Source organism: Gymnoscopelus microlampas (genome assembly GCF_963454915.1).
Source record: "Gymnoscopelus microlampas genome assembly, chromosome: 15".
Taxonomy (NCBI): domain Eukaryota; kingdom Metazoa; phylum Chordata; class Actinopteri; order Myctophiformes; family Myctophidae; genus Gymnoscopelus; species Gymnoscopelus microlampas.
Window position 1 is genome coordinate 38,600,272 of NC_139952.1, and position 14,428 is coordinate 38,614,699.

General features: G+C 41.8%; 1 protein-coding gene across 1 annotated transcript in view; it reads left to right on the plus strand.

The window, feature by feature from the left end:
* grin2da (glutamate receptor, ionotropic, N-methyl D-aspartate 2D, a) overlaps positions 1-14,428 on the plus strand; it is a gene marked incomplete at both ends in the record, with an annotated part of 226,422 nt that overhangs the window by 208,226 nt on the left and 3,768 nt on the right. Inside the window, 2 exons of the mRNA XM_084080470.1 lie at positions 1,408-1,469; positions 7,043-7,213. Coding sequence (XP_083936596.1) covers positions 1,408-1,469; positions 7,043-7,213 — 233 coding nt within the window. The remainder of the gene's footprint in view (positions 1-1,407; positions 1,470-7,042; positions 7,214-14,428) is intronic.

Sequence of the window (14,428 nt, forward strand, 5' to 3'; positions counted from 1 at the left end):
ACTTTACCCCATGTGCCGCCCAAGCACACTCATGGACTGTCTTATTTCACTTTCTCCTCTTTAAAACTAAAACTAAAAAGTGATTCATGCAGGTACTGTTGATGCTGCGTGAAAGTCCTTTGTGGCGATGACACAGCTCAACCTCCCCTCCAACACTATTACTGCTACCACCCACTCCCGCCCTCACCACCTGCCTGATGTATTTAAAAGAAATAGATGCTAATTAACTAATTTGAAGTGCTAATCATTGGCCCAGACTCCCTCATCCAAGCCACACAAAGCTTATATACTTCTTGATCGGGGTCTGCCCCGAACCAAATTGAAATTTGCCGCAGGCTGTCAAAACCTTTGATTTAAATGGGTGCTTTTAATTTTATCACTCTGTAGAAATTACAGACATCTGGATGGTAATACTAGTGTATGTGACCTGGAGCTACAGCAAAGAGGGAGGTCACCAGGACCAAGCTTCGGAGGGTGAAAGGGCTTCCCCAGTTGCTGCTCTGTGGAACGTTCTAACTCATATCAAAGCTGCCCCCACTCTTTCATCATTTAAATCTGCACCCACATCTTCAGACTTGCTTTCCCCAGCTAATCCCCCACCTCCAGTTTTTGTTTTACTGTTCTATTTTTATTGCTTTTAGACGTCTTTTTTTAGACTCCATTTGTATTTCTATTGCCTTAATGAAGTTTTGGTTCTGTTTATGTAACGTGTCTGCAGAAAAGCTCTCTTTAAGTATTATGTGATGGTTGTGCCTGTGGCTATAAACAGTTGGTTTAATATGCATGAGCACTGGCTTTGATTAATTTAGTTAGGGGACATTTCAGTCTTTGCACAATAAATTGGGACCGTTTATTACTTCCCAACATAAAATGCTGCATCGTTTTGCAGTTATAAAATATATATTAAAACAATTTATTTTATTTTTTTGGCAGATTTTGCTTTGTTTAGAGCAGTGGTTCTCAAACCTTTTCATGTCAAGTACCCCCAAAATTATATGTATTTGGCCGCGGACCCCCATCTCAACATATTTTGTTCCAGGGACCCCCAGAAGCAAAGATTTGAGTTACAAATGTTCGCTTTAAAAAATGTATATTCAAACATTTGCACGAATATTCACGATCCCCTGGTACCCCCCCAAGGACCACTGGGGGTCCCTGGACCCCACTTTGAGAACCAATGATTTAGAGAGTAGAGAGGCAGTAAACTGAGGGCAAAGAGGGGGAAGGACTTGCAACACCTCTCCAGCTGGAATCAAACCGGGGGTCAGCCTGTGTTATTTTTTTATAAATATTGATGACATGTTTTCTCTCTCCTCTCCTGACCTCACCTCCATTTCTCCTCCTCCAACCTCTGTCCCCCGTGCTTCCTGATCCGTCCCTTTTCCCTTGTCCCTTTTCAACTTGCAGATGAGATTGACATGCTGGAGCGACTCTGGCTGTCGGGCATCTGCCACAACGACAAGATTGAGGTATAACACACAATATGGATCTGCTGAATGCTGTGCAAATCCTGAGGCTGCAAGATTCACTACACTTTTTTTTGTTGTGAAAGAAGATTGCAGTCTTAGTTCACCCCAGTTGCTTGAACTAAGAGTGCAGCGCCTAATACCTTATTCCCTTCAAGTAATTCATTCAGTTTCTTGTAGTGCAGACAAGGTCTACTGAGATTAGCTCTGTGACAGTTAAACCATTAAGACCGGGAACGCATCTGTGTCATTTTAAGATTTCTTTGGCTATTCAAAAATAGCAGATCTACAAGCTCATAGCGCGGCACCGAGTGCCGCACTATGAGCTTGTAGATCTGCTATTTTTGAAAGATCTTTGAAAAATGAGTGCAAATCTTTGAATATATGCATATTTTTAAAGTGAACATTTGTAACTCAAATCTTTTCTTCTGGGCGTCCCTGGAACAAAATAATTTACAAATGTTCGCTTTAAAAAATATATGTTTCCACACATTTTGACGATTTAAAAAAGAAAAATGCAGATCTACAAGCTTGTACATGCATCTGCTATTTTTTCAATAGCCATAGACATCTGAAAATGACAGAGATGCGTTCCCGGTCTTAACGGGTTAATAGTCATCCACTGCCAGGGCAAATTTTGCACTTCGGCTTTAAGACTTAATTCAACCTGGCTGTCAACAAATGAAAGAAACAGTCCCACGTGCCTATAAAAGCAATTTACCGGCAATTTACAGTAGTGATCCTGTACCTGGCCTGTAGACCTGTTCGCAATTTGGTGTTAGGGGAATTTCTCACCTGAACTGAGTCAGTGGGTCCCTAGACATGAAAAATCACGGAGGTGCTTGTTCGCCAGAGTGGCACGAATGGCGCAATGGCCAAATCAAAAATGGCCGCATTCGGCTATGATGAAAATACAACTTTTTTGTTTCTGAATGTATAAACAAATGTAATACCTCCATTTTGACTAATTGGGGTGTGTGGAATTCATTTTTGATATTGTTATGACCATTTTGGGTGATTTAGACCTTGAAAGGTCATGGTCAAGGTCATTTTGCTATTCCAAAGACATTGGCCATAACTTGGCCATTGTTAGGAGTAAAAACAGGTGCAAAAAGTCTATTTCAACTAATTCTGACATTTAGAATTCATTTCTGATATTGTTTTGACCATTAAGGATCATCTTGTCATTGAAATATCAATGTCAATGTCATTTTTCAATAATTCAATTACGATTTTGTACTTTACTATCCCTTTTATTGTATTCTTTTTCCATGTACATGAGAAAAATAACAATTCTAAACATCTCTGTTTAACTTTTATTTTAAGTGGGTGTTGAAATTAGCAAACAAGACTATGTAGGAATAAAAGTGATATACAAATAAAACCATATCACAAAATCAAATAAGAATTTTGTTGGTGGCCGTCATCAAGAATGCTGTAGTCTCCGAAAGAGAAGGAAACTGGAATCTACGTGCGGACTCTATGCCAATCTTTGCAGAATGTGATTGCATAAACTCCCTGCGTCATGGCTCATGGCATCTTGAACACATCAAGGTGCTAGAGTTCACACATCCTGAGCTCTACCGGCGCTTCTCTATAGGCCAGTGGGTTATTCGGGATCGCCCAGGCTGGGTCTGGGCTGTAGGAGGTGACATGAAGGTTGAGCAGACCATTCAGCGAGTGTCGAAAGGTCCAGGAGGTCACTCTGTAGTAGGAGCCACACACAATGCAAATTCTGTGGCAGAGTTCGAGCTCTTGTTCCACAAGATTGGGTCAATCACCAATGTCCTCAACTTTCACACCATGAAAGATACAGAATGCCATCTCCAGCATGCACTGAGTACCACTCGCCGCCTTACATTCAACCGTAATGTGGCGAAGCTGCTGGACTTTGTGCTAGAGCGTCAGAATCCATACTCAATGATGGTCAATGTGCCTGTGCCACAGCACAATCTGCTCACAAAGCAAGCTGTTGACCGAGGGGTCACTCCACGCCTGCTCAATTGTCTAAAAAATGGGGAGCGTGTCTACTGCTCATACAGACAGGAGAGGTTAGTTGAGAAGACCAAGAAAATGAGCACAACCATACCAAAGCGGAAGTTACCTCAGTTCAACGAGCAACCGCAGAAGACACCATCAACCATTCTGAAGGAGCAGAAGTTAGTCTCATCCACAGACATGACCGAGGCACATACAGTAGGAGTATGGACATTGCTAAGGAGCGGGGCATGAGCATCCGGCAGATACTTACTCATGATATGCTCTCAGCATCTCCCCTGTTTGATGGTGACCTTCCAGCTCATGTCAACAAGTCAAAACTTGTCAGTGAGATTGAGCCTGAACTTGACCTCACCCAATGGAGTCCAAAGTCTACTCTTGCCACTCATGTTGTGGTAGATTTCATGTCGAAAATGCGGCAGATGCCACTTGCACGATTCCCTACTTTAGGTGCTGTCATCAACGCCATCATCAGCTCAACATTATCCCTCTGCCAAGAGCCAGGGTTCATCCATCTCATACTCGATTCCTACATTGAGATGTCTCTAAAGGAAGGGGAGCGCATGCGGCACACAGACTCAAGAACAGGAATCGACATCATTGGCATGAACAGAGATACACCCATTCCTCAGCAACTTGACAAGTTCTGGGCGTCTGAGGAGAACAAGCTGAATCTCCAACTGCTAGTTTGGGATATGGTGTGCAGTCAAGCCAGTCAAGCCTGTGGCAATGCTACCATCATTGTCAGCTTTGTTGTCTCTGAAGATGAGGTGCTCCCAGCAAAGGCGGCTGGTGGTGAAAAGATCCCAGACCTCTTGAACTGGATTGAGGAGGCTGAGACCAGATTGGTGGTGCATTTGGAGTGGTGTGTTCGTGTGAAACAGAGCAAGAGAGTTGTCATAGTCTCCAATGATACTAACACCTTCGCATTACTGCTATAATACTCCCCATACTTCCAAGCACTGCGGGTGAAGGAGATCTGGCAGCAGTATGGCACCGGTGAGAAGCGGCGCATGCTTCCACTGCATCTCATCGTGGAGCACCACTAGCCAGACTGGGGAAGACTGCATGAGCAAGGTGGGGACCAAACATGCAGCTATGGCTTCTGACCCAGTACAATATTTAACAAACTTTGGAGAGGCAGACACCTTGACAGAACAAGACACAGTGTTGGCAGAGAAGTACTTGGTACGTGTCCGGACAGGTCAAGTACAACTGCTGAGACGTTTGATGACCTCAGGGAAAGCTATACCAGTGCCAGCGCTGGAATTGATGCTATCCCTCCCACAAGTAGTGTGATCAGAGGTCACATCAAACATGGTGCTTTTCTGGTGCATAGGGCTTGCCACCTGCTTGCGACAGCCAAGGAACCTGAGGCAAGATTAGAGCCAGTGGAACATGGATGGGAGGAGCAGTTTGGTACGCTACTGCCATCAAAATGACTGAAGCCCTTACCACCGAGTATGCAAGTGTGCAGGCAAGTGCGACACTCGGCGTTGTGGCTGCCGTGCTGCTGGAGTTCCGTGCATCATATTCTGCCATGGAAAACTGGAAAATCCTTCATGTAAAAACCCATCACACTAACCAGCATGCACACATATATGGTGCACTGTAAGAGAAATTGTAAAAAAAATATATATGATTTTATTTGTATATCACTTTTACTTTCTTATCTTGTCTTATTTTCTAATTAAAGCACCCAAATCAAATTCAAGTTAAAGGGGGATATTTAGAATTGTTATATTTTACATGTTCATGTCTTTTGTTATAAATAAAACTAATAATTATGAAAGAAATACAATAAAAGTGACTAAAGAAACAAATCGAGTTATTGAATAATGACATTGATATTGATATTTCAATGACAAGATGATCCTTAATGGTCAAAACAATATCAGAAAGGAATTCTAAATGTCAGAATTAGTTGAAATAGACTTATTGCACGTGTTTTTACTCCTAACAATGGCCAAGTTATGGCCAATGTCTTTGGAATAGCAAAATGACCATGACCATGACCTTTTCAAGGCCAAAATCACCCAAAATGATCATAACAATATCAAAAATGAATTCCACACACCCCAATTAGTCAAAATGGAGGTATTACATGTGTATATCCACTCAAAAACAAATGAGTTGGATTTTCATCATAGCCGATGGCGGCCATTTTTGATTTGGCCTTTGCGCCATTCGTGCCACTCTGGCGGACAAGCACCTCCGTGATTTTTCATGTCTAGGGACCCACTGACAAAGTTCAGGTGAGAAATTCCCCTAACACCAAATTGCGAACAGGTCTACAGGCCAGGTACTGGACTATAGTGCATGCAACCACATTGCCCTACAGTACATGCAGCAAATGGATCATGGTATGCATTTAAATATATGATGGGGTGACGTTAAAATGTTCTCTGCCGTATGTCTTCATTAGCCAGGGTCAAGCTGTTTGGCTAACAGCCAGTGTGTCTGCATTGTCTTCAGAAACTGGCCATGCCTGGCAGTACTGTGACCAGGTTTCATAATCTTATTATAAATGAGCTTCATTTTTATAACGCTATAAAAAAGGCAATAAATGAGGCATGGGTCTATAATGATGGCAAAAGCCTAGTCACTCGTAATGACTCAAACCACAACGTAAAGGATGGAAGTCAAAGTTGTGTTTTATGCATTTAACAATGTAGTTATTTGGATTCAGCACATTTTGAGGACACACAATCCATTGAGTTTGTTTCCATTGCAATTTGGTCCTCCACCACAGAGCCTGCCATGACAGTGGCACAGAATACTATAGACAAAGTCATAGAACCTGTATATTATAGTCTATGCATGTGTCATTTTATGTGTGATTCATTACAATAGATGATAACAATGATGGTCCCAAAAATGGGGGTTATGTGTCGCGACACTACAAACAAAGCTAGTGTTACTTTGTTTTGAGAGAGTTTGCCACCATACAGGTGTTACCAAATCCTGTCCTGGGCCTTCATGGAGTATAAGGCTATACTATGTTCATACTGGCTGCCCATAACAGATTTTTTATTTGGCTGCCCTTCACAGATTATAATAAAAACATCCAAAATCCATTTGTCCACTAATTTGCAAATAGTGGACTCTCAGTCCCTAAAGATAAAGAAGTGTTGTGTGCCAGCTGTGTTGACCTGATCGATGAATGGGCAGTGGTTCTATAAAGATCATACAGATAATGAAAACGGAGGTCTGCATCGTACTTGTGGATGTAATTAAGTTCTTATCTCCTGTCTCCTGGACAAATCGTCCCCCTTAGTAATAATAAATATCCTCATTTTCTCATTTATTTTCCCTTCTCCATCCACCCTCTTCCCATTTCTCAACTGGTATCCGCCCCATCTCTTTCCCTCTCCTTCCTTCAATGCCGCCATCTCCTCCACTCCTTTTCTCTCCCTTCTCTCTTTCATCCTCTTGCCTTCCTCTCTTCTTTCAACTGCCCCCCTTATTTCCCGCCCATCCATCATTTTCATTTTCTGTTCTCTTTTCCTCACTCTCCTCTCCTCTCCTCTCCTCTCCTCTCCTCTCCTCTCCTCTCCTCTCCTCTCCTCTCCTCTCAGGTGATGAGCAGTAAGTTGGACATAGACAACATGGCGGGGGTGTTCTACATGCTGCTGGTGGCCATGGGCCTCAGCCTGCTGGTCTTCGCCTGGGAGCACCTGGTCTACTGGAAGCTGCGGCACTGCATGAGCCGCTCTGGCGGAATGGACTTCCTCCTGGCCATCAGCAGGGTAAGGGAGGGGTGTGTGTGTGTGTGTGTGTGTGTGTGTGTGTGTGTGTGTGTGTGTGTGTGTGTGTGTGTGTGAGATATTTAAAAAGACAGAAACAGCTGTGAGGAGGCATGGGAAGTACAATTTGCAATACCACAATGTACTGTAGAAACTTCTGTTAAAGTACAAAAGTATTGTCATCTCAAGTACTTACAACAAGTTAAAAGTACTCATTATGCTCAATGTCATCACATTTCACAATCAGTTGGTGATGTAGCTTAACCTGTAATAATAATGTGCATCATCATTTATCAGTAAATGTATGTTTTGCAGTGGTTTAAAGTAACTAATTACATTTGCTGAAGTACTGTACGTACAATTTTGCGGTATTTTTCACTTTCTTCTACCCCTATACATCTCAGAGGAAAATGTTGTACTTTGACTCCACTACAATTATGTGAAAACTTTAGTCACTAGTTACTTTGTAGATTTGAAGTATTATTACAAAACATACATTAACCACTTCAGCCCCATTTAAACTTTGGCCATTTGAAAATAAATAGCCGATCTACAAGCTCACAGCGCGTCATGATACGACGATGTGTGATGTGTGATGCGACGTGTCGGATGCGAAGATAAAAAGTCATCTCCAGACAGGCTAGAAGCACGCAGAGTGTGACTGGGTGATTGAATCATTCTCTTGCTGAGGTTGAGGTGTAGTCTGAAGAATGGAGTTTTCAGACTGAGGCCGAACATTGGGAGTGACGTTTCAGTCCTGACTGACAGAGGGAGCTCATCACACAGCATGGGAGAAGGGAAGAGGTCACCTAGAGGCTTGGCCAGGCTGTCAGCCTGTATTAGCTGATGGCAATGTGCCGATGGGGTGTAGCAGGGCTGGATCAGCCTGTATTAGCTGATGGTAATGTGCCGATGGGGGTGTAGTCGGGCTGGATCATAGCCTGTATTAGCTGATGGCAGTGTGCTGATGGGGTGTAGCAGGGCTGGATCATAGCCTGTATTAGCTGATGCAATGTGCTGATGGGATGTATAGCAGGGCCAGATCATAGCCTGCAGGTGGGTGGGTGAGTCTTGGGTGCCATGCCCCTTGGTGGTCTTGTAGTTTCGCAATACTTGTTTTGAATGGTGGCAAGCAGGGGTGCTATGCTCATGGGACGGCCTTGCACGCCGTGCAGGAACCTATTTGACCAGGAGCACGTGCAGGCACACGCATAGATTTAAAACTTTAAATTCACACCTCAACAAAGTTTACAAAGGCTCCCGACTCACTTTAGGTAAATTAACATAGGAATGACTGAGCCTAGATGCATATCAATTGTCCATTGTGTGATCTGTTGTAGGTGTTAAGCGACGTGCGCGTCACTTCATTAAAATACAGTGCAACCACATACCAAATCAGCATTGCAACACTGGTGGCAAGTGAGCTGAATGACATTAACTTTGACTTACGGTAGGAGTTATTTACGCAACCGCGAAGATGAACTGGAAGTGAATCCACTAGCCAGTTAAGTCTAATCCGTACCCAGTGGTAGACGGTGACAAAGTACATTTACTGTACTGTACTTCTGTACATTTTTTGAGTATACTCTGTGGATCACCCATATTCTGGAGGGCCAAACGTATAGCTAGATCGTGAAATATTGAGATGAAAAGGTGAGGTAGGACAGTGGTTCCCAAACAAGGAACAGTTCCCCAAATTATTTTGGGGAACAGATGATTATCTTAATGTGCAACATTGTTTTCTCACTCAACAGTAAACACACCAACATACATTTACATTACATTACATTACAGTCATTTAGCAGACGCTTTTATCCAAAGCGACTTACAATAAGTGCATTCAACATAGGTAGGGAACGAAACTACTAATCACCAGAAGTCTTAAGTGCATTTCCTGCAAAACAAGCAACCAAGAGTATACAGTACCTAGCGCTACGGTAAAAGTGCTATATATCAGCTACCTACTTTCTTAAACAGTATACATACAGGGTATCTGCATATTTTTAAAGTTGCAATTTAATGACCTTTAAGACCATATTAATACCAAATTGGCCAAATTGTCAAATATTACGTAAGACGTAACTCACAAGGAGCTTGTAGATCAGCACAATATTTATCAAACTAAAGATAATGCCTACAATTTCAAGTGCTTTTCAGGGTGGGGGGGTCCCCAATTCAAATATGATTATTTTGGGGGGTCGTGGCCTGAAAAGTTTGGGAACCCTTGCTGTAGGAGAAGGTAGAGGAGGAGAGAGAACTACAGCGCTCCTCTGCAGAGGGCCCACAGGGACCCCTGCTGACTGGCTGACTGATGGTTCAATTACAATTTAATGGAGTTATTTTGTCAAGTTATCAGCTGGGAGATGAGAGACTTTGGAGAAGACGGGTCTGTTACAATTATAGCGGAGTCACTTTCTGGCGCTATCAGAATGGAGGGAGAGGCAGAGGGAATTAAGGACGAGACGAAGTGAGGGAAGATGAGAGGAGAGGAGAGGAGGGCGAACGGGCATGAGACGGGCATGAGAACGAGTGAGTAAAGTGAGAAAGCGAGTAAAGATTCTTACACTGTGGCTCTGTATAGGAGGCGAGCCGTGCGTGTGTGTGTGTGTGTGTGTGTGTGTGTGTGTGTGTGTGTGTGTGTGTGTGTGTGTGTGTGTGTGTGTGTGTGTGTGTGTGTGTGTGTGTGTGTGTGTGTGTGTGTCTACTCTTGTGAGGGCCAAACGTCCCCACAAGATTGGGTTTTGATTGATTGATTGAATACTTTATTAACAGTTTGCAAAAGGTAGGCCTACAGTCATACAATAATGCTAAAAGAATAAAACAAAGAGCTCTGAGAGGGCTTGTTTGCATTGTGGTCCTATGTATTCAATTAATCAAGACATATGCAGTAACGAGGACATATACTATGTAAGAAATCATCATTACTAGGAATAAATGACTAGGGGTCATTTATTTTGGCAAGCTGGAAGATTACAGTATAAAGTCCTGTTGCAAATAGCAGACAGGTGCTTTTTTATGGCGGTTTTGAAGGAGGGTAAGGAGTCACACTTTTTGATGGCTAGGGGTAAGGATGGACTTAGGGTGGCGGTAGGAGGGATGGACAGGGGGCTTAGGTTGGCATGAGGCTATAGGAGGTGAAGGAATAAAGATAAATGAGGGGAGGTCGAAGGCAGGGCAAACTATTGGAGCGGGAAATCTGCAACTATAGCAGAATAATTCGATCAATTGAAGTCCTTGTGTCATTATTTCATCGCACCGCTCGCTTGGCTTACCTCTACTTCACTGAATTTGATTTCATCCAATGCTCAAAAAAGGTTACTGTATATATTTTGTATGCTCGGAATTTCTAAGCTTTGCTTTTGCTTTAAGGAGCTCACACACCATACATAGCCTTATACAGAGGCCAGCCTAAAACCCAGTCTACGAGTCAGACAGCTTCCAATTTCACACTGCACTGAGTCCACTGCTTTCCCGCCATGCCACACAACTTCTGCTGATACTTTGTTTAACCCATTAGGACCTGAGGCCGATTCTACAAATGTCTTCTAAATCCTAACAGTTTTCTGAAAAACACGTGTTGCTGTAATATCAGTGGTTCTCAAACGTTTTCATGTCAAGGACCACCCAAAATTATACGTATTTGCCCACGGACCCCCATCTCAAAATATTTAGTTCCAGGGACCTCCCCAGAAGCAAAGTTTTGAGTTACAAATATTCGCTTAAAATAAATAAATATATATATATATATATTCAAAGATTTAACCACGTTTTTTCAAAAATAGCCAAAGTATAAAATATTGGTTAAAGTGGTTCAAATCTAAAATGACAGATGCTTTCCCGGTCTTAATGGGTTAAAACGAAAACTTACTGTACACTCCAGCTGTTTTGCACAGTTACACCATGGAGTAGCCCTAGCTGTGAGCTCACCCATCACTGTATACCTCGGGACACGGTAACATAGCGTTGCTATCCAGGACTGTCTGGGGATGCCGGGCAAATAGAGATCCAAGAGATCCAATTTGTAATTTCCTCACACAGGTACAAGCAGCGAAATGTTGGTGTGGCCATGTTCCACAAGACTGTGCTAACAACAATGCAATAGCCCAGTGATTCTCAACCTTTTCAGGCCGTAACCCCCCCTGAAAATAATCATATTTGAACTGGGGACCCCCCCAAAATAATCATATTTGAACTGGGGACCCCCCACCCTGATAAGCGTTTGGAATTGTAGGAGTTGAGGCATTACATTTTGTTGTAAGCTGATAATGCCTCGCAACACAAGTTGTCAGCTATTTAAAAAATATTTTGCCTCTTTCTTATATTATTTGACAACTTGACCAATGTTTGACCAGTTTTTATAGCATACTTTGTTGAATACTTTTGAAGCAGTAATGGTCTTTTTTTTCATCTCATTTCTTTTTTTTTAGGTATGAAAAAGGTCTTAATAGTCTTAAATTGTCACTTCACTGTCATCTGGGGACCCCCCCCCCAAATCACCCACAGGTTGAGAACCGCTGCCCCAATATTGCATTGTCCTACTAATGTCTCAAGACAGATTCTGCTAGGATTCCCAGATTGTTGTCCTACTGATATCTGTAGTAAGGAAATGATATTCTGCTGTGACACCTGTTTAAATCACTTTTTAATTTGTCTTTTTACAATTGTTTTAATTAAAAAAACAAAAACATTTATCAAAAATGAAAAAAGAAAGAAAGAATCCATTGAAAAAGGCCCCCTCAAAGGCCCCCTATCTATGCTTTGACTCAGACAGTACAGTCTGGGGTTTCGTAGTACGTTGTCCACCACCGGTCACCATCAGGTGTGTCTTCACCACCAGGTCTTCACTGGCCTCCGCTGCCCTCTGATTCATACCTCCTGGACGGCTATTATTGCTCTCTCTCTCTCCATCGGCTCACTGTCCAGTGCGGGGAGGAGAACAGAGATTTACTGGAGCCCCGCGGGCCATTTGTCATTAAGATGGGGCCGATATTGATGGCTATTATGAATCACCTTCACGTAGCACCGTATGAGGGGTAGATAATAAAAAAGCTTAGTGATTTACATGGGTACTCCCTGGTCCACTGCTCCCTTATTATAGTCTAATAGGCCTGAAACACAGACATATACTATACACACCAGCCCTATAGGCATGCGCACACAGACAGGTAGTGGAGTGATGTAGTGGCGCATAGGAGTGATGTAGTGACACGCAGGAGCAGTTTCAATGCATGCATAATCAGTGGTGGAAAGTAACTAAGTACATTTACTTAAGTAAGTCCCACAGAGGTCTATATTTTGCCCCGTCCTTTTTTCCCCGTCTACACCTTCCCTTAACAAATGTTTGTCTACTTTTGCCAAATGTTTGTCTATGACATGCCCAGAATTATGGTCCATGTGGTTGAGGGTTCGGTGTCTTGCTCAAGGGCATCTTGGCAGGAAGTGAACTGGCACCTCTACTGCTACTATAGTCCACACTTCATACTGTGGTCCATGCTGGACTTAACTGGCGACAGTTTGGTTCCCAAGACAGTTCGGTTACTTCCCCCCCAACCTACTTGAGGCTATGTCTGTCAATGAACAGGTTGTAAATAAGTTCTGAGAAAAAGACTGGGTTCATTATGCTGAGACTGGCTTAGATAGATAAGATACCTTTTATTGATCCCAAATCAGTCGCCCAGGGGCAGCACAGCAGTTAAGAGTTACAGAGGTAAAGAGTTAGGAAAGAAAGTACTATAAAAAGTCGTATACAGCAATACAAGGCAAGAAAAAGAAAACGAGAAGCGTCGGCAAAACAGAACAACAGTATACAATAGTATATACCTATACACTATGCATGAAAAACGAAAAAAACAAACACAAGGTAGACTGCTATTGACAATTTCTTATATTTTGATGCATGATAATAAATCAAAGCATTTAGACGTGTTTTTAATCTGAATTGAATCAAGCAAGCTGATGAAAAATAAAAACGTTAAAAAGGTGTGGGGGCAGTACACAGTTCAGGGTGTTAATTTAACTCTGAGAACGTAATAATTGACCCGTAAGGCTACTGTCAGACAAGATTGTACAGTGTACTGTTGGGCCCTGAGCTCGTTGTGGTTCAGTGCTTTGCTTAAATGTACAAACGTATATTTTCCCAGCTATTCTGCCGGGAATGCAAAGCAGCAACCAAACATATACAATAGAGATACATTAATGTAATATTGCTTGTTTCCCCACTTCTGGCAAAAGCAACAATTCCTGGTGGTAATTATAGGGCGTGTAATCAATCATGTAAAAGAAAGCACCAAAAGGTGATATAACATTTTCATCCTTTTAGTGGTCACTCACACATGGTGTATACTTTATACTTCTACTCCACAACATCTCAGAGGAAAATATTGTACTTTTACCCCACTACTAACTTAAGTTATGTGTTACTTTGTAGATTTTGATTATTATTACAAAACATACATTAACCACTTCAGCCCTATATACATTTTGGCCATTTGAAAATAGCCAATCTACAAGCTCACAATGCGACGCATTGTGGGCTTGTAGATCTGCTATTTTCAAAAGATTTTCATACATTTGAAAACTTGTGAAATGGGACATTCTGCATAATGAGTACTTTTACTTTTGTACTTTAAGTATATTTTGATACCAATACTTTTGTAGTTTTACTGAAATCCGGGCTTTTACTTTTACAAGAGTATTTCTTCATTGCTGTATTGATACTTTTACTTAAGTGAAAAAAAGGTGTACTTACTTCACCACTGCCAACTGGTACAGTACGTCTGGTGACATCTAAATTTAAAGTATGAGCTTTTATTGTGGAGAACCGGCGCAAACAAACCTACAGCCACTGCTTTGTGGATATCATCCAAATATGAAGGACCGCCATAATATCTTGCATTGGTTCTGCGTTGCTGGTATAATTTTGTTTCGTTTTAGAACAAAGATTTATAAATGTATAAATTATTTATAAATAAGTCATTACTACATCATTACCATCAGATGAATGCTTAGTTACTACTGCTTAAAACTCAGTTTAATGGGTTTAAGGGTAATGCAGGAAAGGATTTTTTTTAAAATTCTATCTTCAAATAGTGATTTAGTTTCTCGGGCATCTAATTAATTCAGTTTTAAAGATAAATCCCTGAATTCTTCACAGGTTCGGATTACATTTAATTGCATTTAAGACTGTATTGACTTAATATTCTTTTTTAACTGTAACAA